The following is a 24226-nucleotide window of genomic DNA, read 5'->3' on the forward strand; positions in this document are numbered from 1 at the left end:
GGGACCTATGGAAGATTAGTTTTTTTGCAAACTAAATACGTTGCCTCAATAAATAAAGTTTTTATTATTATTATTATTATTATTATTATAGTATCATGCAAGGTAGGGCTTGTGATATATCATGTATAGGGTTTTCGCAGCCACTGAATTTAAAATTGAATTATTTATTGGAATTTTCGATGAAACGGAAAGGTTTGTTCCGCACAGGTATTAGCTTAGAAGGGAAAAATACAATTTGTAGAACCAGATATTTGATGTTAGTGAACCCATTTTTTCTAGGACACCTGTTTCACACAAAATCTTATTTTCTATCCAGACGAACCTTCAGTATAATAATCTATATGCATACAAAGTTTATGAAAATACACATTCAAGCAGCATTTAATATGGTCTACCACCTGTAGGACACTCCCTTCAACTTAAAAATAAATTGTTTATTGGAATTTTCGATTAAACGTAAACTTTCTGTAAAATGTAAAATACTCGACTAATATACCAGTTGTAACATGTTTAACATCATATCTTTCCACGCGAATTAACAATAAATTGTTCATTCGATAAAACGGAAACATTTTTTATACTTGTAAAATAAATACCTATTGTGTATATGATACGTTGAAGTCTACCATGTAATACGGAAATTTGCAACACGTTTATAAGCACCATATTATTCTACATGAACTAACAATAAATTGTCCATTGGATAAAAAGGAGACATTTTTTTATATATATAACTGTAAAATAATATATGAATTATCGTTTTAACATCATATCTTTTGCCTCCCTTTTCAGGGATGGACACTCAAAAGGAGTATCGTAGTTTCGGGGGTCCCTAAACTAGTCAATGTTCTCGCGTAGTTATGAATTTATGTCGTTTTTGATGAATTATTAGGATATATGCATAAGCTAAAAACACCAGGATATACTCTAGAAAGTACCATTTAAATTACAGTCAGTTTTTTCAAAAGAAATTTCGAGCCTGGTTGTAGAGAACCCCGTCGTTCACCTCACGGAGCAAAGATAAGCCTGTCCTATCCTAGGTATCATATGTGTAATTTTATGTCAACTTCACAATTGTCAGTATAAATATAACATTTACTTGACAATTATCACAATTTTCATCTGGCCTTAAAACATTTTAATTGGATTTGTGTTCCTGGTGTTATAAGCTTTCCAAATATGTATAGTTTGTTTAATAGGGAGGACCTTGTAGCGGAATAAGAGATCTTAAATTCTTAACAACTGGATATATCATAAATAATTCTCAATACGGCTTAAAATGGTGCAAAGGCATAGTAGATGAAATTAAAATGACTCACTATTTTGGTGAAATGTCTTGTGATCTGTGAGATACAAAATAATCAATTCCATATTATGCCCCATTGTATTGTTTATGGGGGGTGTGTGTGTGGGGGGGGGGGGGCGGGGCTCGCATAGGATGTGTCATTTTTAGCAGTATCACTAACATCATTTTCAGCATTACTTTTGAGTTTTTATTCATGTTCAGTGACTCTGAAAACCTTATAAAAGAGACATTATAAGCTATATAAAACAGTCATTCATGTTATGGAAATTCTGACCGCCATTTTGAATTTTCCCCATCTTGGATTTTTAAAACTCTTTGTTTAGATTAAACAAACATTGTGCAAGAGCTAAATCTGCCTATTGCAGGTCTTTCTTTAGGCCTGAAATGTTTTCTAAATTATTATTTAGACATTAATTAACTGACCCAGGCCATTATCAACTCTCGATGGCATCGGATTTCTCCGATATTAAATAAATTAGAACGTATCAGTCATATTTTGATTTAATCTAAAAATAGAGGAGCGAGACTTAGCTTCGAGCAACCAGTACAGTGGTTGAAATTATTGCACGTGTCTTGTCAAACCTTCAAAGGTTAATATCTTCGCTCGCAATAGAGTAATTTGAATGAAATTGTCAAATTATTCATTTTACATTATCTATTTTCGAACTATTGTAGCAAGAATGGCTAGCTCTTTATCTAAATCTTACGTAATGAATCTTTAATTGTAAGCTCATTGGATAGTACATGTCATATCAAACAATGAAATGACTATTATCTGACATATTGGCCATTTTAGGAAATTTTGTCGCCATTTTGAATTTCCGCCATCTTGGATCTGGGACACTCATATTTGAGATTATTTTTTATGATCAATGTTTCTGATATCTATTCAATCACTTAAGTTGACCAAACAGATAATTTGGCTTATATGGGTCTGAACACGATTTGTTAGTAAACATACGAACAGACATGAAAAAAAAAATCGAAAATGTTGCTTTTTTCAGATTAATCTTTTATTTTAAAAACTGATAGTATTGATTAAACAACATATATCATATACCAGCAGATGCAGAATTATATTATGAACATTTTGAGATATATTACATATCCATATAGGTGAAACTGTTGAGGAGTTATGAAGGCTTCCCCTACTCGCACTATTTCAAATAAGAAAAAAAACGGCGGCCATTTTTTTTAAAGATGGCCGCCAAACTGACATTTGGCAAAGTGACCCGGAAGTCCATCAACCAATTTTGGACACTTTAGACCTAAGGCTAACTGAAAATCATAGTTAAACCAATTCATCAAATTGGTAATGAATATCTGCCTGTCACATGGACTATAAATGAAAAAGAGATTAATAAACTTTATATGTGTAGGCTGATTGTTTTTTACGGACACCGACAGTAAAGATGGTGGTCCGAAATAAATATAGGTATCTGAATAGCAGATAGCCCTAAATTGCGCATTTGGAAAATGAAAAGAAATGGGGTTTAACGTCCTACTGTTCTACTCCGACTGAGCTAATGAAGACGGACATACGCCATACAGTGTGCTATGAGGGAAATTTTGCACGGGCAGCGGCACTATGGGCTACTCTTATATCGAATTCCAACTGTCAAGGGATCTTTTACGTGTATGCCTATGTATACACGGGACCTCGGTTTTTCGTCCCATCCGAACGACTAGACAGCTGTCCTTATCAGGCCCTTCATCCTGCACCACTGACAAGGGGAAACCACGTTGGAAAATCGAGATGATCTTTCTCGGCCAATGCAGGGATAGAACACGCGACCTCCAGGCCAGCGAGCCAGCGTCTTACCCACTTAGCGACCGTGGCCCCACCCTATAGTCTAGACTTTTAACATTCTTTGTAGTTATCTTAAGACATAGTAAGCACTACTCTTTAATTTGGTAAATCAGATAGCGTTCGTTGTGTGTATTGTTATTATTAATGACCAGTATATAATATGTATAGTTTCTGGTTACTAATGGCTGTATATCGCTTCTCAATCTCATCACCCAGCTTGTAACAAGATCAATCGAGAATAATAACTACTCGGATTTCTTAATTAATTAATTCTCGGTCAAGTATAATCGAATATTGTTTAAAGTTGCTGATTTTTAACCCCTTCAAACTATTTTATTTTATTTCAATAATTCGCTTGCACGTAGGAGGTCTTTAGCAGTTGGAGGAAACTGGAGGACCCAGAGAACATCCACGAGGTTGGACAGGCGACCCTACTCCTTGTCACGTACAACCGGGGAATCGAAACCACGCTAGTAGACTCAATGATAGGCCTCATGATACACCGCGCACGCGCTAACCATTCGGACCCCACCCCACCCCAACATTTTAGCGTAAATTAAGTCGTGAAAAATAATTAGATATTGTCCGAAAACTACAAATGGCGATCATCTACTTTAAGATATTTAACAGCCATTGGCCTAGGTCACCAAATATACATACGTTAATGAATAAAACAAAATTCTTTTCCAATCTGTTACGCATAAATTAAACATACCCCACGTGCTGTAGATTTAAAATGATAAAAAGCTATAATAACATTTTTTCTCGAGCCCTGGTTGCTGGGAAATGTTAATCTAATACATTTCATATTTTATTTGTTTCTTATGCGTCATATCGCTATACAGCTTCCTTCTTAACCACAGTCTTGTTTTATTTGTGTAAAAACAATACGTTTTACTATAAACATGGGATTTTGTGCTTCTTTTGGCCGTATTATACTAATTCTTTTAAATGTTATAATCCTGGTAAGTTAGTTTAAAATATGTAATTTATTAAATATATAATTTATTAAATATGTAATTTATTAACAGCACGGGCGTTTAAATGAGGTTTGATGTCATACTTTGAAATATATAATTTATTAATTGAACAGGCGTTTAAATGAGGTTTCACGTCATACTATTAAATATGTAATTTATTAATTGAACAGGCGTTGAAATGAGGTTTCACTTCATACTTTTAAATATGTAATTTATTAATTGAACAGGCGTTGAAATGAGGTTCCACGTCATAATTTTAAATGTGTAATTTATTAATTGAACAGGCGTTGAAATGAAATGAAGTTTCACTTCATACTTTTAAATATGTAATTTATTGAATGCACAGGCGTTGAAATGAGGTTTCACGCCATACTTTTAAAAACCAACAACGCGGTTGAAGTGGGCGGCTGTGGTGGAGCTGGGCCTATTTGTTTAAGTTTATACAGAAGTATAAGTAATAGTGTTATCTATTAAAAAAAAAAGTCTGTGCAGATTTGTATTTAATTTTTAGCGATTTTCCATTACCAATGGATAGTCGCTGTTTCGTAACAAATAAAATGTGATCTTCTTTCTTTTAATTTTAATTATTTGGTTTAGTAAACGGAGATAACATTTCTTATGGAATACGAGTTACAGGGGCAGATCCACATAATTTTTTGTAAAACAACCTTTTTTATGAGAAAAGTGTCACAATTGTTCTCGAGATAATGATATAGCCATATGTGATATCACAATTAATGCTTTGCATCAATAAAATTGAGTCACAATGTCATCGTAGTAATTCGTAATAAAAATGGACGTCAAACGGGGTGTTGGATTTCTCTGTTTAAAAAGCTCAATGTGTATGTATGCACGCCAAAATTCAAGCCGGGGGGGGGGGGGGATACATTTTCTCAGGAACCTGGCAAACCCTAGTTACTATACTTGTAACGTTAAACTGTTTGTTTAACGTTACAATTGATACAGTCTAAGAATCCTTCCGCAAGTTCAAATAGGTTCAAACGCACAATTGTCAACACATATCATTACAGTTTGTATTGGAATAAGTAATTCTATGTCAAATGGTGAAGACTGGACCACTAACCGAACAGTTTTTCTTTGTGGTTATGCGTTCTACATTTGCAAAGCGATGTTTCTTGTAATGACGTATTACACAAGCCGCCATGACACCAGCCAGTTGAAATTTCGCGTAGCAGTTGGGTTTCATCAAATCATATAATTATGCGGTAAGGCTTCACCTTTATTTCAATAGGTATATTATATGTTAAGCTAGGTGCAGTACTGTTTTGGGTTAGTTTATGTGTAAATTAAGGGAGCTATAGGCCAGTGACCTTTTTGTAGTGATTTCACTAAAAAACTTGCGCAAAGGAACTCTGTAGGACGAGCCACTACAATCTGTTTTACAGACCTAATGCGACATCCGTCTTTTATCTCTGTCCAAGATGACTGACCTTTAAAAGGTCAGACCGCTGTAGTTCTAAGGGTGACGTCACATCACGATGTTTACCAACAAAGCAAGGTGGCATCGATAACACCAAAAAAGATTACTTCTGTGGCTTGTTTTTGTTGTTTTAAAACAAACACGAGCAGGTCAATCAGATTAGACGGTAAAAAATGTACTTCTGAAAGAATTCAGAGTAAACAAACAGAAAAAAACGTCAAATTGATGGTCACACGTGCGTTGTTCACATCGAACGTAGTAATATGAACTGGTACGGGCAAAATTATATCGTTTTACCCATTTTACGCCTCCGCGTACTATTTTCTGTACCTATTTACGCTAAATATGGAATATTTTTTATCAAGATATACTTCAAACACCTTTATTTATTTTTCTAATACTAAAAAAAAATGTTTCAGAATTTAATTTGTCGAAAGAAAAAAGTTAATATTTTGTAGTCATTAAGTCGCATCGATGTCATCCTTATCAGTGATTGTAGCGGCCAAGCGAATATTCACTGCGGATCAGTGTGGAGCCACTACTGTGGCTGGAGTAAGGCGGAAGGCATCAGTAGTGGAACCATTTCTAGGCAAACCCCCTCTTGCAAAAATTCCTGGATTATACCCTGAGTTAATACTGGTACAATGATTGGGACATTGATTTCAGTGGTCTGAACTACCTGCACAGGTAGCACTGTCCATTTTCTTCAATGTTAAATCCGTGACATTTATTGGCCTATACGCTGGTGAATAAATACGCTGTGTTACACTGTAGAGTTACCGAGGTCTAGGGGATGTTCTTGAAAACGGATACCAACAATGAAACCATAGAAGACAGGTACAATTACTTCCGGGTCGTTAGTTTAATATATATTAATCTTTAACCCGGTGTAACACGGGTATAGCGCCATGAACCGGAAGTAGCATAAATACGAAACCGGAAGTGTCAGTCCAGCGCCACTAGGCAGGGGCGTGGTGACCAACGATTTTGCATGAGGAACAAGCCCCAAAAAACAATATTTATATGTGTAGGCGGGGGTCCCCCCCAGTGCCGCCGGGTAATATTGAGCTGTGTGGAACATGCTATAAAGTTGATCTGTAGCATATCTGACCCATGTTATATGTTTGACACTGGTTGGGCATTATGATTATAATGTTGAAAACCGCATTGGAACAGCGTGATTTGTTGCCATTTGCGAGGGTCATAAAATCTCAAGGGGGCACAAAAACTCAAAACCATGACGCAAAGCTCGTCATTTCGTCCCTCTCACTTAGCCCCTGCCACCAGACCCGTGTTACTCCCCGGTCCGAGCTACCCATATACACCAAATTTCAACCTCGGGACAATCCTAGTGTCTCCGCCAATCCTGAACAGATAGACAAACAAACAGACAGACAAACAAAAGACAGTCACATATATATCAGTATACATTTAAACTATGTACGGATGTTGGATCTACGTGAGTCATATTAACAACATGTTGTTTACAACTTACGTGATCAGAAGGGAATACGCCACCCTGTCACCTGGGGTTCATAAAAACTGAAATTCTGACATTAAAGATATACTAACAAATTATTGTTAATTTAATTACAAGTCAGCAAACCTCGAGCAGTATAAAAATAAATCATCCATCGTTTTGGGTATAAAGATCGTGATTGGTGTCGCCAAATACCATAATGATAGCAGAATACATATCTGTTGTTTGGTTCTTTTACACGCGTCCTCCGGTTTCCTTCCACTGCTAAAGACCCCTACGCGCAAGCGAATTATTGAAATAAAACTGAACCATATGTTAGTTTCGAAATGACCTAGTTTGTGTCGAGTGGACGTTAAACCATAGTTCTCTCTCTCCACTTATTGGCATTAATCTAGTCTTTAGTTTGGCTTTAGTGATATATACAGTTATGTACCCATAGTGTTGGCAAGATTCTGTGCCCAGTGGAAATAATGTATGCATATTATTGTGCATCGTCAAGCTTTTTTTCTTGTAATATCTGACGGACCTCTCGGTCACAATACATTAACTTTTCTCAAGAATTCTGACAGAGAAAAAGTTCGAATGACTCATTAACGACAACCGACATTACTTGCAGAATTCAGACCCGAAGTTAGAAATGAAAGCGAGAGAAAAAAAGGTAATTTTTCATGAAACAATTTTATACAAAATAATTTTATTTTCATTTATTTCAGCTCGTAGCTGTGGCATTGACCGCGGTGGGAGTTATCTTAAAATTCTTTCCCGGTAAAATATTTAACGTCTTATTGAACGTTATAACATCGTCGCTAGTCAGCACTCTACCGTTTCATATTCCTGATACACTAGAGTTCTTGCCCCTTGTAGATGATCTGGGTGTTGCCCTGATAGCCATTGGATGTTTTCTGTTTATCATTTCATTTTTCGCTTGTTGTGGAGCTTGCTGTAAATGGAGAATATTTTTGATTGTGGTAAGTATTATGGCCAACCCTGCCACGTGTCCGACACCCGTCACAACTTCTGTCTACGAGTTCAAAACTAGTCTTGAGATGATGATAAAAGAGGTAGCCATTCTTGCTATAATAGTTCGAAAGTAGATAATGTAAAATGAATAATATGAAAATTTCATTCAAATTACTCTATTGCGAGCGAAGATATTAGCCTTTGAAGGTTTGACAAGACGTGTGCAATAATTTCAACCACCGTACTGGTTGTTGGAAGCTAAGTCTCGCTCCTCCATTTTTGTCTTAAATCAAAATATGGCTGAACTGTTCTAATCTATTTAATATCGGAGAAATCCTATGGCATCGAGAGTTGATTATGGCCTGGATCAGTTAATTAATGTCTAATTAATAAATTAGATAACATTTCAGGCGTAAAGAAAGACCTGCAATAGGCAGATTTAGCTCTTGTATAATGTATGTTTAACTGAATAATCGAAAATCAAAATAGATCCCCCTGGAGTCAAAGTTTTAGATCATCGCATATACAGTTTTGTTGATTAATTGTAATAAATGTATGTTAGATAAATGAGTAATTTTCGTATTCTGGGGATATCTGACCCCGGAACCCGCATTGTAAGACCACAAATTCATTAAACGAGCTAAATCGCTAATATTTGGGACATAGAAATTGACACAAATTTTTTAATGGTCCGCAACGCATATAATAATGTAATATGAATGCATATAAATTGATTTACATTCAATCATTTCCCTTTTTACTCTAATTTCAAATCAGTTATGTTCGACGAAATACGCCAGAAGTCTCGATCGAATGGCAATCTCTAACGTCTGGTTATTTCAGTCTATAGCGATAGTATTTATTGCGCATGCTCTCCAGATAAGAATATGAGGTCACCGTTTGAAATGAATCGTGGAATACATGTATGTCTAGCCTCGTTGCACTAAAACCCTTTATGGTACACGATTCGTGTACTGATGGTAAAATGATTATTTTGTCTTCAATATTGGATGTCAAAAGCTCATCTTTTCCCGGTAAGATCACAACATCAATGTCGATTTAAACTGACAAATAATTCGTGTTTTCAGTGTTGAAGACTTTGGATGATATTGAGTTAGAGACTTAGCTACCTTAAATCACTTTCAGATATACTGTTGCTTAATACATTTTTTGTTGGAACACATAGTGTGTTATGTTGGACATTTTGCCCGAACAGTTACGCTATGACCTACGCTTATTTCAAATTCCCAGAATAAAAGCATTGACTATTTGTACCAGAATAAGCTCATCATTCTTATCTGTGTTTTACATTCACACCAGGATCATATTTTTATATTTCAGTTTGTAATATTCATGTCAGTAATTATAATAACCCAGGCAGTGGTTGGTGGTCTTTTTATTGCTAAAGATTCTCCGGTAAGTGTCAGGCAAATATATACACTATTGTCTTAATGGGTTTAATTGCGATACTCAAGTCTGGGTCATAGAGTGGAAAGATTATTACGTGACCATTGGCACGCATGAAAATTGTAACAAGTCCATAGGGTTAAAAAATTAAATTTATAATAAGTTTGAAGTGTTACTTAAGCCAAAAATAAACCATGTGTGTGCATTATCTTCCAGATAACACATGGCAACATTAGAGTTGGATTATATCAGATAGATATTGGATTTGCATATTATTGAACAGACAAAACTGTCGAAGTATTTTAGAGGTGTAAAATACAGTAGTTTAGAGGTGTAAATTCCTCTCTTCGGATATAACAGACTTGGAATGATTCTTCAATTCTTTAAATACTCAATGACGGCTTACAGGTTACCGACTTGATCTTAAAGTTTCTAATTTAAGACACATTAATTATCTTAGCCATTGTCAGATTATCACTCCATTATAATAGGGTCAATCCCCGTTGATGTTTTACAAAGATATTTCCATAGAAATTATTCCGTTTGTCTACGAAGTATTACTTTACACAAGGCAAGAAACCTTTGTAATTGTAAGTCGTTGCTCGGGAAAATAATCTTTTTTTACTGTCTTGGGTCGGAATGACAGGTGATGAAATATTCCTTGTATGATTTCGTTTCTGCTCTCAAATTAGTAGAGTAACACTGAATGACCTGTGTTTCCATAGATTGGAGATCAGTCTAGGTTTCAATTGACAGGCAACAGCATACTTAGATTCTGAGAGCTATAATAAAACATGTTTAAAATAAGTACTTGATACTTGAAGGTCAAGAGTCGTTAAAGTGAAATAGTCAGTACTAACTAACCTAGTTCTCTTATTTCAATTTATAATAGTCCCCAAATAGTCGGGACGTCAAATGCCAAATTATCACTGAACCCACTTTTGTTTGATGTATAATGATTCTCGGTGGATTATTGTTGGGTAGGGTCCCCTTGATTTTTCCAGTGTGGGTGTAGTCGTGTCACCGTTGGGGAAAATTAATTATTCAAGATGGCGGCCAAAATGGCGAGAAAAATACAAAAAATCATTTTTCACCTTCACAGGTCGTGTAATATATCGTTTTATAGGTTTTCGGGGTCGCTGAACACGCATACGGGCATATTTTAATATAAGACCCATCATGAAGGTGGAAAATAAATAAAAAAAAAAAGTTCACACAGCTGGATTTATGATGAATTATTCCAGAAATTCCAATTTTAGCTAAAACTAGAAGTAACAAAACGATACGATATGTAAAACATATGAAATGAAATGAAATGGAGTTTAACGTCCTACTGTTCTGCTCCTAACCTGGGCTAATGAAGACGGGCATACGCCATACAGTGTGCTATGAGGGAAATTTTGCCCGGACAGCGGCACTACGGCCTACTCTTATATCGAATTCCAACTGCCAAGGGATCTTTTACGTGCACGCCAATGTGTACACGGGACCTCGGTTTTTCGTCCCATCCGAACGACTAGACAGATTTCCTTGTCAGCCCCTCCGTCCTGCATCACTGACAAGGGAGAACCACGCCGGAAAATCTGGATGAACTTTCTCGGCCAATGCAGGGATCGAACACCCGACCTCCAGGCTAGCGAGCTAGGACTAAAGCAATGTTAACATTAGTGTATCATATTGTGTCATCTTCTTCGTCTTCATCATCACTATCCTCTGTTCCAGTCTCAAATGAGACAGAACTGAAGCATTTGTCTGAATTGGAACAAGAACAAAAATCAGAACATGATAAATCTGACTTTTGACAGCCACAACGACCGCTTTCACATAGCGGCTCAGATTAACACCCACATTTTATAACTTTTATCAGAACATCCGGTACCATCTTAGAACCATCTGGTACCATTCTGGGCACTAGTGATATTTGGGAGACTGGAAGAGTCCTCACTCCAACCGTAGTCTAGTTGACTTTAGTATGGTGGATAAGTTTCCAGGGCTAAAAAGCTACTTTTAATTCAAGGAAGGCTTGTTTCAGGCTCATCTTTACAGCTTCGTCTGTTGGAGGTAATGTCTCAAGTTTAGGAGCCTCTGCTTGATTTCTGCATCCATAGCAGAATACAATGAAAACTTTTGATAAATCAAGAAAAGTTTGATGAAATCGAGAATACGCAGAAATCAAGCAGTTGCTTCTAAACAGACGAAGCTGTAAAGATGAGCCTGAAACGAGCCACCTTCAATTAAAAGTATGCTTTTCAGCCCTGGACGAAAACGATCCACGAGACTTAAGTCCACTAGACTACGGCTGGGATGAGGACTCTCCCAGTCTCTCAAAATTCATTAGTGCCCAGATTGGTACCAGATGGTACTAAGATGGTACCGGATATTCTGATAAAGTTATAAAATGCGGATGTTAATCTGAACCGCTATGTCAAAGCGGTCGTTATGGCTGTAAAAAAATCAGATTTATCATGTTCTAGTTTTTGTTCTTGTTCCAATACAGACAAATGCTTCAATTCCGTCTCATTTGAGACTGGAACAGAGGATAGTGATGATGAAGACGAAGAAGATGATGAAGATGACACAATATGATACACTAATATTAATATTGCTTTGGTCATATTTTTTACATATCGTATCTTTTTGTTACTTATAGTTTTAGCTAAAATTGAAATTTCTGGAATGATTTATCATAAATCCAGCTGTGTGAACTGTGTTGTTTTTTTTCTTTTTATTTTCCGCCTTCGTGATGGGTCATATGTTGATAAGATGTCCGAATTCGAGTTAAGCGACCCCCAAAACATATAAAACGATATATTACACGACCTAGTATGGCGAAGTATGAAATTCTTGTACTTCCGCCGCCATTTTGAATATCTTTGTCGGAATAGGTTGGATGTTAAAAATATGCCCGTATGCGTGTTCAGCGACCCCGAAAACCTATAAAACGATATATTACACGACCTGTGAAGGTGAAAAATGATTTTTTGTATTTTTCTCGCCATTTTAGGCCGCCATCTTGAATAATTAATTTTCCCCAAGGGTGACACGACCACACCCACCCTGGAAAAATCAAGGGGACCCTACCCAACAATAATCCCCCGAGAAACATTATATATCAAACAAAAGTGGGTTCTCGGCACTTTATTCCAATCATACTCTGTATCGCCAGTGGTATTATTCCGTTCCACCCCACTAACCCCTAGGGAGAGCCACGTATTCAAATTATCTGCCCTTGGTGACTGTGCTATTTTTATCGACCAATCAAACCAATTGTTAAATACAAAGGAAGTCGCCAATTATGCCAAGACTGGTTTGTAAACTGTTTCTTGATTGGTTGGTAAAATCAAGCTACGATCAAGGGCAGATAATTAGAATACGTGACTGCCCCTTGATGAACCCAGGGTATAGTGGAGTAGAATGGAATGAGACCACTGTGGATACTGAGATTATATTTCAGTGTTCGCGGCCCAAAATGCATATGTCAGCAGTTCAAAATTTTAGATTTACAATTTCCATTGCTCCACAATACCAATGTCACAGTGTTAAAATACAGAATGCAGTACAGTATAAGAGAGTCATGCATTACTTATTTCGCAAATTACTCGTCTCCATTCTGTATTTTGCATTGTGTATAAATGTATTTAGGACTTTCTGCAATAGCACAGCGGTTTAAGTCTCGTCAATAAGACTAAGTAAAATTAAATATAGTGATCTCCAGCTAAGACTTTTACAAACATTCTCCGTTTTAGAAGCGTGCATTTGTAAATAGAATTTATAAGCCTTGATGTTTTTGTCAACTATGGATTGTCGGTCAGTAGACCACAGTTAGCAGTGGCTGTGATTCTCCTAAAACGACGAATAGCGAACGCCAATATATTGGGATAATGCGACTTGATGATTAGGCCTATTAGTTTACGTTTGAAAAAAATAAAACTGACAGAAATTGAAATATTAACAAAATTAACGCATTTTTAGGATTGCGTTTGTTTTTTGTTTTTTTTGGGGGGGTGGGGGTGGGGGTGGGGGGTAAGGGGATGGGGTAGAAGACATGTCTATAAATGGCATTAAAATATGGCATTTGTTCGTTTCGTTGTGAATTTTCAGGTAGTTCTAATTTTTACAGCAGAATAAAAAAATACGCGGGAAATAAAGGAATCTCGATCATCAAGTCGCATCATCCCTATTTTTTTGACGTTCGCTATTCGCCATTGACACTGCACAATAGGGGACTATCATTATTTCTCGGGGCTACAAGACTTACCTAACAGCACCGATTGTGATGGAAAATCTACAACAATAATCCTTGTTGAACACACGCCTTACACCATGTCATATCTTTCAATTTTCCGAATTTACGATTTGTTTTATATTTATTGATAGATTCATAAAACAATAAAAACTAATTTAAAGAACGAATTACAGTCGGATTACACCGGTTCACTTGGTGAAGACATGTTTTCACTTCTACTCAATCTGCTCATGTTCAAGGTAAGGTCATTTTTTAAGGTCATTTTTCAATCAATGACTTTAGAGTAGCCGCCATTCTGGTATGTCTCCAATCTGATTAAAACGCTGATCCTATTTCTTTTCAATTTTAATAGTTCAAAACTTCTTTTACTTGTCTTCACAACACTAGGATCTGGAATACGTTCTGCTTGATGTGAGGAATTAGTCAATGAAGCGGTCTGTTACGAGGGGGGGGGGGGTCTTGGTGTGCTTTGCACGGAACTGTGGGTAAATCACTAGAAACGTCAACGCTGATTGATTAATCAATGTCTGTCGTCATAGGGTCAAAAGACGCTTGTATGACCCCTGATGCGACCATCCACTACAACTGGTCAGATCTTCATGTAGTGAAGGCCATCGAAAGTATACCCCCCCCCCCCCAAAAAAAAACAAAAAAAACAACCCAAAATATAGATCTGTATTTTAATCAGATTGGTCTCATAGGCTATTTAATAATTTTTTTGTGATTGATTTGCTACCTCGTTTCTCGGGCAACGCTCACTTTAAAGGAAGAATCCTAGATTTCACTGGGTTTCCATCATACCAGCAGATGTCAGTAGGCAAATGAAAAGCTAAGATGTGAATAACTAAAGTCGATACGATAAAAAAAACATAGTTTCGATTATCCATTTCATGGTTTAATCATCAATGAACATTAAGCAGCAGATCGGGTTCTAATTCAGTAAATATCTTAGGCTAGCGATGACATCGATTATGGTCTGGATAAGTTAATTAATGTCTAATTAATAATTTATATAACATTTCAGGCCTAAAGAAAGACCTCCAATTGGCAGATTTAGCTCTTGCATAATGTATGTTTAATAGTAATCTTATTTTCCATAGATGGAATGTTGTGGTATTGAAGCTCCAGATGACTTCTCGACAGCCCATAACTGGAAGGAATCATTCCAAGACGTAATAATAAATAATGCCAAAGTTCCTGCAGCTTGTTGTAACCAAACTATATTCTCGCATTTACCACTCTTACAGAATTGCGTTGTTAATGGCGACGTCAAATACATAAATTCGATGGTATGGCTAATTTTTAAAGTATTTTGATAAATTCTCACAAGGGATATCTAAAGTCGTAACATGTTTAGAGGTGGTGCTGTCCAGTACGGTTCTTAGGTGCAATAACCAAACTTGCCAACCACCACGCCTCACATTAGCTACCACTAGTGATGTGATGTTAGTTTATCTATTGTCAGGCAGCACCAATGAATTCATTTTGCATGGGCTTAGGGGGTGTTGGTTTAGATTTGATAAACATAGTCGCCCAGCCCCATACAGTTGCGTGACAAGAAGTAGGGTCGCCTGTCCAACCTCGCTATTTTCTCAGGGTCCTCAGGTTTCCCCCCACTGCTAAAGACCCCAACGCGCAAGCGAATTATTAAAATAAAATTGAACCATCTGTTAGCCTCGAAATGCCCCCCCCCCCTCTTGATTATCCCATGGGGAAAGTTTCGGGGCAAATTCAGATAATTTTGAATATCCCCTTTGTGAACATCAAATGTATTTGAAATAACTTTGCTAAGCATATGTGACATTTCCCAAAAGAAATTATTTAATACGGTGAACGCTTGTATATTATTTGTTATTATAGGGTTGTTATTATAGACTATATTATTTGTTATTATAGGGGTGTTATTATAGACTATATTATTTGTTATTATAGGGTTGTTATTATAGACTATATGAGTATGTAGATGATAACAGACTGTATGCTATATTAGGATTATGTGCAGTTCTACTGATACAGGTAGGTTAATCGTATTAGACTAAAGCCATGTACACACTAACGATTATTTGTCGACGATTTCCTTCGATAGCCCGACAATGAAAGTTTAATGAAATTGGGTTTTAATGTCCTACTGTTCTGCTCCGACTGGGCTAATAAAGACCGGCATACGCCATGCAATGTGCTATCGAAATCCAACTGCCAAGGGATCTTTTTACGTGCACGGGACCTCGTTTTTTCGTCCCATCCGAACGACTAGACAGCTATCCTTGTCAGGCCTTCCATCCTGCACCACTGACAAGGGGAAAAATACCAATGAACTTGCTCGACCAATGCAGGGATCGAACACGCGATCTCCAGGCTAGCGACCTATATAGTGCCATTTTTTTAGTGAATAAATCACAATATTTTAACAAGGTTATTGTCTAATACAATAGAAGGGATGAAGGAGAAACCATTAACCACGTTATTGTCTAATACAATAGAAGAGATGAAGGAGAAAAACTTCCCTTTAAAATCTATAGCTTTACATTTAAAATGTGTTTGAACTTCTTCTAAAGCTCATTTTTAAATCCTTTTAAAAAGTTCTTTTAAATTAACAAGGCCCATTCCTGGCCCGACAAATTGTCCTCGACGTTTCTTTGACTATATTTTTCACTGTGGATTATCAAATCTATTTCAAAAAATATTGCACACTCTTATAATAAAAATTGTTTGTTTTTATATTTAATTTTTCAGATTATTCTAGTGGTGTTTGGTATAGTGTTAATAAAACAGATTAATGACCAAAAGATATTACCAATCTAAATGTAGCGGGGGGGGGGGGGGGCTAAATCTATTTGTTAAGGCCAGCTCAATTTTTTGTCAAGGTCGCTGAGATGCAAACAAGGTTAGGGCACGTGATTGTTGGCGAGATTGTAGGTTAGGGTTATGGTAAGCATTGGGGCTAGGTCCAGGGTTAGGGTTGGGATTAGCGCTAGCCCTGTTTACATCTCGTGACCTATGACGAAAAATTGAGCTGGCCTTATCATTTAGTACTAACCGTGTAGTGGAGGCTCAGAAAATTAGTGACTGTGATACTAAAACAACCAAAAAACAAACAGACACATATCATGGTATTTATTGTTGGATGATGGCTGTCGCTCAATTATTCCCTAATCATTTTCAAAACTATATGTAAATGTCTCCATAGGATTTTTTGATTTGATTGATGGCCTGGACCAGTGGTTCTCAACCAGTGTGCCGCGAGATCTTTCTAATCGTGCCGTGAAATTTTGAACAGCACACTTAGAAAATGCGAAAAACCACGTGATCCCAATTGAGTATTCCCTGGTGTCTACTGATGAGGTTTTCTTTATTTAGTTTGAGTCATTCTATATGTCTATAACTAGTATCTGTCTACGGTTGTATGTCGTCTGACTTGCCATGTTTTTTTTGTGCAAAATTCAGATATTTTTCATATATATATTTAGCCAGGTGTGCCGCTATTTTTCCATGTGTTCCAAGGTGTGCCGTTGGCAAAAAAGGGCTGAGAACCACTGGACTGGACCCACTTATATATTAGCACATTTGAAACAATCTAGATTATAACATGTGTTTCTTTATATAAGAACCCAGGGCTCTGTTTCTCGAAATCTTAACTAAAGATAAAATTCAAATTTTAGTAGATACTTCAATTTTGATTGGCTAAGTACTAAAATCAATCTAATTACTAAAATTTGGATTTTTATCGTAGTTAAAATTTAGTAAAACAGGCCCCAAATTTATTGTTTTAAAATGTTCTTGTTGATATGGAAACCCAGATTTTAAAATGTACTTTTATATATATAGGAATCCAGACTCAAGGTTTAAAAATGTTTATACAGCAACCTATATTTATGATTTTAAAAAATGTGATTGTTTATATGGGAACCCAGTGTTAATCTTCAATATTGCTCCTATTTGAAATATTTAATTGTTATTTATTTTTCTTTCTGTGTTTAAAACTTGTGTATGTAAATAGATAAATATAATATTTGACTCGTGATGATAAGATTTAAAATTTGATCACTAATTAACATAAAGCCTTACGACTATGTAGTCATCTGATACCCACCCCACCCCACCTCATACGTGGCGGCTAAAAATAAGCTCATTTAACTAATGGAAGAATTCGACCACACAGGGGATAGAACCCCGGATGTCTTTACTTCTCGGCGATTCCTCACTGAGCCATCGTGGCTTCCGAATATTTCATAGAGAATGTAGTCATGGCCTACTTAACGTAGATACAAGTATTTGATCAGTCCTGTTATCGTCAAGGACAAATCTAAAGATATGAATTTATATAGCGACAAACATTGTTTATACTATCAGTCAGATTTCGTCACTCTATCAACTATGTTCTGTCGATTGATTTTGGCTGTTATCGTTGTGGGAGGGATTTCAGCTGAGTTCCCGTTCCGAAATACCAGTTTACCATGGGATGAACGAGTCCAAGACTTGGTGAACAGGTTGACCCTGCAGGAAATGATGGAACAGATGGCCCATGAACTACCTAAAGTGGATCAAAGCGTCCCAGCTATCCCAAGACTGGGTATCAAAAATTACACGTGGATAACTGAATGCCTAAGAGGTGATGTTAAGGCGGGGAATGCAACCTCCTTCCCACAAGCACTCGGTTTATCTGCAACTTTTGACTCCAATTTAATTTTCCGCGTAGCACGAGCAACTGGCATGGAAGTGAGAGCGAAGAATAACGACTTTGAGAAGCAAGGACTGTACACCATGCACAAAGGCCTGAGTTGTTTTAGTCCTGTGATCAATATTATGAGAGATGCCCGATGGGGAAGAAATCAAGAGACTTACGGCGAGGATCCTTATCTTACAGGAATGCATGCCCAGCAATTCGTAAAGGGTTTACAAGGCGATAATCCGAGGTTCCTTTTGGTAAATTCTGGATGCAAGCATTTTGATGCTTACGCCGGTCCTGAAAATATTCCCGTTTCCAGATTCAGCTTTGACGCTCAGGTGTCCATCCGGGATTGGAGGACCACGTTCTTACCAGCGTTCCAGAAATGTGTGGAAGCAGGAACATACAACATCATGTGTAGCTATAATAGTATCAATGGGATACCGTCTTGCGCCAACAAAGAACTTTTAACCAACATCCTCCGTGATGAGTGGGGATTCAAAGGATATGTGGTTAGCGATGCTGGAGCTGTAGAACACATCATTCATAGTCATCAGTACCTCAATAACAGTATGGACACCGTGGTAGCGAGTATAAATGCCGGTGTGAACTTAGCTGTGGCTAGTTTTAAATTCGACTATACTCCCGTTTATTTCTCTATCGTGGATGCTGTCAATCAGGGGAGATTAACAATTGAAAAGATAAGGGATATGATGAAACCGATGTGGTACACTAGAATGAGACTCGGCGAATTCGATCCCCCGGAATCTAATCCCTATAAAGCACTCGATCTTTCAGTTGTTGAGAGCCCTGAACACCAAGCTTTAGCTGTAGAAGCTGCACTAAAATCATTCGTATTACTTAAGAACGAGCAATTTTTACCACTGAGAAAATTGATTCAGGGGAAAGTGAGCATCATTGGACCCATGGCAGACAACAAGATTCAGATATTCGGAGATTACGGTCCGAATACAGATCCTAAATTTATTAAAACACCTTTAGATACGCTCAAAGTCCTTGGTACCGAATTCGGGTATGCCGCTGGTTGTATGGACGGTACACCATGTTTGAAGTATGACAATCAGTCTATAGCTGATGCTGTGAAAGATTCTAAAGTGGTTATTGTATGTCTCGGATTAGGTAAACATTAACTGAAATCTTCATATAACTATAAACATTAAAGTAATAAACATTCTTTTTACAAAGAGAAACATACACAATGGTGTTGAATGTTGTGTAATTTAGTATTTTACAAAATAATCTTTTATAGGTGGTTGCAAGGTAAACCATGAAGCTAATCACACACACAAGTGCAATCTCACCACGGTCGGGGTGCTTTCCTGCAGCATAACAATATCATTTTCAATATCGTAACTACATAAGCAAGATAATCAATTGCGTATTGTTCTTTTTTTCAGGTCCAGTACTAGAAGGAGAACTGAAAGATAGAGCAACAATAAATCTCCCCGATAACCAGATACAGTTAGCTAAAGATGCTATTGAAAATAGTCCCCCAGACACACCTTTGGTGTTAATCTTCTTTAACGCTGGTCCTGTAGATGTACGATGGGCAGAAGGTTATCTTCGAGTAGTGGCTATTATTGAAGCGTTTTATCCAGCTCAAGCTGCGGGTGAAGCTCTTTACAAAATGATAACACTGGCTGAACCAATGGCTAACCCAGCAGGAAGACTCCCTTTTACCTGGCCGGCTTTGGAAAGTGACATCCCTGCTATCACTAACTACACAATGGTTGGGAGAACTTACAGGTATCTTACCCACCAACCACTTTACCCTTTCGGATATGGTCTTTCCTACACCAGCTTCAGCTATAGCAACTTAAAGGTTTATCCTCTAATGACTGAAATTATTGGTTCTGTGGACGTTTCAAATATTGGCCCCTTCGCTGGGGATGAAGTAGTACAAACCTACATAACTTGGCCAGTCTACAAGGAACCTACACCACGTCTTCAACTGGTATCATTTGATCGAGTATCTATTGATAGTGGAAAAACATTAACTGTGAACTTTTCAATCGTGGCAGTTAGTTTATTTGTATGGAGTGATGACTCAGGATGGAATGTACCTTCAGGATATTATAATATATATGTTGGTGGTCAACAACCAAATGTTACTAAATCTGTAGGGTCTAATGTGCTTGAATCGAAGTTTTATTTTTTCCCTAAATCCTAATACATGAATAGTAGTGTTGTTGGATAATGTGTTATTTGGTGTACAACTTGCCCAACTTGCTATTGATGTATTTCTGGTAGAAAGATCTGAGAATAACTCAATAGAATCATTAAATATCATCAAGCCAATTAATGCTTACTTTGGATCGGACAGGATCGGAGGTGGTGCTCTAAGTGGTCAAGGCCCTTCTAATTAAATAATGTGCTCTTTTCAATCGACTCGGCGTACAGGAAATCGGCGGTTCCACGGCCTCCAGAAATCCTGGACCGCGTTGTTATGCTTACGCTCCTTCAATAGGCTGGTTGTTACAAAAAAAAATGAAATGAAATAAAATGGGGTTTAACGTCCTACTGTTCTGCTCCGACTTGACTAATGAAGACGGGTATACGCTGTACAGTGTGCTATGAGCGAAATTTTGCCCGGGCAGCGGCACAATGACCTACTCTTATATCGAATTCCAACTGCCAAGGGATATTTTTCGTGCACGCCAATATATACACAGGACGTCGGGTTTTTGTCCCATCCGAATGACTAGACAGCCGTGCTTGTCAGGCCCCCCATCATGCTCCACTGACAAGGGGAAATGTTACAAAAATGTAAGCCGTTAAACCCCATTTCATTTGAAAAACGGTATCCATTTCCTATCCCCACAGCCTATTAAGTATGTTTCTGTGATATAGGTGATAACAAGTAAGGCTACTGATATTTCTGGCGTGTTTGTCATTATATCGATTAATATATTCCACCCTTCCCTGCTTCCACCCCGGATGGGTTAATCCAGAAGGAATTAAGATTAAGGACTGGACAACCTGTAGTAATGAGACAATGTAAGACAAATCACTAGATACTCCCCGAGAGCGAAATAACTTGGTGAAATGTCATTTATTGGCGTCAATTTGGGAAATCCAATTACTATCCTGACTCCTTAAATACAGTTATCTCCCCTTATTCGACCGGGTGATTCTGTGAAATGACCTAAAGAAATGGGATTGAACGTGCTACTTTTCTTCACCAACCAGGATAATGGGGAAAGGCTTACGCCATGATGTGTGGTATGGGGGACTTTTTTCCCAGACAGTGGCCCAACGAACTAATCTTATTTCAAATTCCAAATAGACCTCAGCTATTATTGACTTCTGGTTAAAATGTTTTCATCTGGATGACTTCCGTTGTTCTTATAGTCTTGGGTGACGTGGAGAGTTCTGGCAGATGTCTAGGTGATTCAGTGACAACCATTGTTTCTCGGATGTCATGCCTTATAAGGAGGTGTTCTTTGCAGTAATGATCTAATTATAGGTCTTCTGGTTTCTCCAATGTATGAACGGGTTAGTTTGCATTCGCATTCCTTTGGTTAGAGAGGGACGGACGATAACCATTATGTAATTGCCTTTAAGGACATCCTGTTGTTTCAGGATTAAGTTGATTTGGTAGAGGTTTTTGGTTTGGTGATAACTGTCGAGTTGCTGACCTTGTTTTACAAGATTGTAGGGATGTAAACTGTGGTCCCAACGTGCATGCTCGGTGGATTTAATTCCAGCCTGGATGGGTTCGAGATCTTGGCTACAGATTTTCATGACGCTGTGGGTGAAGGTGGGTTTGCTACCTGACTTGAGTTGGACGATAAGAGAGAAAGAAATGGGGTTTGACGTCAACTCGACAAAAACCACGTCAGTTCGCGACTAACATATGGTTCAATTTTTTTTCAATAATTTGCTTGCGCGTAGGGCTCTTAAACAGTGGGAAGAAATCGGAGGTTGGACAGGCGATCCTACTCCTTGTCACGAACAACAAGGGAATCGAAACCACGCCAGTTGACTCAATGACAGATCTTATGATACAACACGCACACGCTAACCATCCAACCCCTCGGGTTGGAAGATAAATGCTAAACCAAAGACGAAGCAATTCAAACCAACCCACCCTTACCCTGTACGTATCAATTAAAATTCCACCATTAATGTTTCGACGGGTACCATTGTGTCATATTATAGAAATATAAGTAAAATAAAATGTTACAGGTCAGGGGTGATTTTCTTAAAACAGGAGTTATGTCCCTTGTAACACGTCGCAGGTTTGTCATACGTTTGTTCGTGATTGTAAATATATATAATAGGAGAATTTAAGTGCATTAAAGTCGATGATAGAAGAATACATGATTTAACAAACAAATCGAGAATATCGACCCTAAATCCCCCCCCCCCCCACACACACACACGGTGCTTGGATTCAATCGGGTGAAACCTGATTTTACCCAGCACTTTAAGGTGGTACTGACTTGTTCGCATCGCTTGCAGGGTGGGTGCCAATTCATGTGTAAATATTGAATGGAGCAGAATCATTGTTAGACTAATAAACTTTCTGGAGACTCAAAATCCCTCAAATGGCGATTAGTGATTTGCGGGGTCAATTACTTTGAAAACTAACGGTTTAGTTATAGAAATCGTTGTATTGGTACTTTTACACAGTTTTATTTGTGGCCTATTAACGTCTGAATGGAGCGTCTTTATGGAACGATTCACACATTATAGTATTTTAGAAATGTTTGTTACACTTGAACGAGTTTCTATCTGATATCATTGTATCTGAGATGGAACACAGTATACATTAACTAATGAACAGTTTTATATCTAGTAGGCCAATATTATCATCGTGTCATCTGTACGTTATTATTTAAATATATCTGGGCTGTAACTATTTCATATCATACTCAGTATGGCCCATTTGGTTTATTCATTTCCCTGTCGAGAGACGCAATAAAGACACGATCCTCGTCCGCTGTACTGATTACATCTTGATTACATCTTGAAAGATTTCAATATATTCAACTTCATGTGATTACTCGTTATTTGTGAAAGATGGAAAAGTTTCTTTTTATTTTGACGTAATGATGGAAATGAGCCGATCCAAATGCCTTTCGATAAGAATTAAATTGTAATCTATCTAGTATGTACAAGATGATATGCTTATTATTTGATACTCACGGATGGTGTTCCAAGAAATTTTCAAAAAACATTCTACATTTTAAACAATCCGGTCTCGCGACCCTTACCCCCCCCCCCCTCCCTTGGTGGTGGGCCTAAATTGGTCGATATGAAACAATATTTTGCCTGAACTACTAGGCCAATAACTATAGAGAGACCCACGTTAATAATTGGGAGAGGGGACAGTTGATGGGCTCAGAGAATGCGTGATTTAAATTAGGTCTCCTTGGTTACGGGTCTCCAAAACCAATTCGCTTTTTGTTATTGCCCTACTTTATTTTCCATTTTCCATGTCAACTAATGAATAAATTTTCACTGCCCTTGAGGGTTATGTATGTCCTCTACTAAATTATTAGAATATAGTCAATATTAATATGTAAGTACTTAAAATATTGCAACCTTACGAACTATAAAATGTCACAATTATTGATGATCAATAGATAAAACTCGTCGTTATCGCGGACATTTTAATCGTCCTTTTAGACAAGATATCAGTTTAGATACATCTGACCTATAAAGGTTACGGCGTCGATGAGTTTCAAGTTTTCTTTAAATGAGATAAAAAAGATGGGGGCCACTCGTGAATAACCTTTAATGTCGTTTTTGACCTTGGTGGAGACGCAGCCAATCAGAATTTGTGACCGAAATATTTAACTGCTTTTACCTGTGTCATAAATTATCTGGACGGCTTAATGCTTTTAGGGTTATACATATGTATAGCTATATGTCTCAGTGTAATGAATGTCGTTTTCACACTA

General features: G+C 37.4%; 1 protein-coding gene and 1 long non-coding RNA gene across 3 annotated transcripts; both read left to right on the forward strand.

The window, feature by feature from the left end:
• Window positions 1–3954: 3954 nt before the first annotated feature.
• LOC126831082 (uncharacterized) lies at window positions 3955–17594 on the forward strand. Of its 2 annotated transcripts, none has more exons than XR_007684127.2 (7): window positions 3955–4081; window positions 7731–7985; window positions 9319–9393; window positions 13762–13869; window positions 14731–14919; window positions 15563–15646; window positions 16364–17594. It is a non-coding gene; the product is annotated as an uncharacterized LOC126831082 (long non-coding RNA). The 2 variants fall into 2 exon arrangements; XR_007684129.2 differs by lacking the exon at window positions 3955–4081 and adding an exon at window positions 5236–5322.
• A 151-nt stretch (window positions 17595–17745) lies between these two features.
• LOC126831051 (uncharacterized) lies at window positions 17746–20766 on the forward strand. Its single transcript, XM_050561657.2, has 2 exons — window positions 17746–19436; window positions 19715–20766. Exons 1-2 carry the CDS (start codon window positions 17942–17944, stop codon window positions 20485–20487), a joined length of 2268 nt encoding a protein of 755 aa, XP_050417614.2. The 5' UTR covers window positions 17746–17941; the 3' UTR covers window positions 20488–20766.
• The last annotated feature ends 3460 nt before the right edge of the window (window positions 20767–24226 follow it).

This window comes from Patella vulgata, chromosome 8, assembly GCF_932274485.2.
Source record: "Patella vulgata chromosome 8, xgPatVulg1.2, whole genome shotgun sequence".
Taxonomy (NCBI): Eukaryota; Metazoa; Mollusca; class Gastropoda; family Patellidae; genus Patella; species Patella vulgata.

Coding starts and splice junctions, on each gene's coding strand:
- LOC126831051 (XM_050561657.2), top strand. CDS start 17,942: ATGAATTTATATAGCGACAAACATTGTTTATACTATCAGTCAGATTTC. Junction 19,437..19,714: donor TATTGTATGTCTCGGATTAG/GTAAACATTAAC, acceptor TCTTTTTTTCAG/GTCCAGTACTAGAAGGAGAA.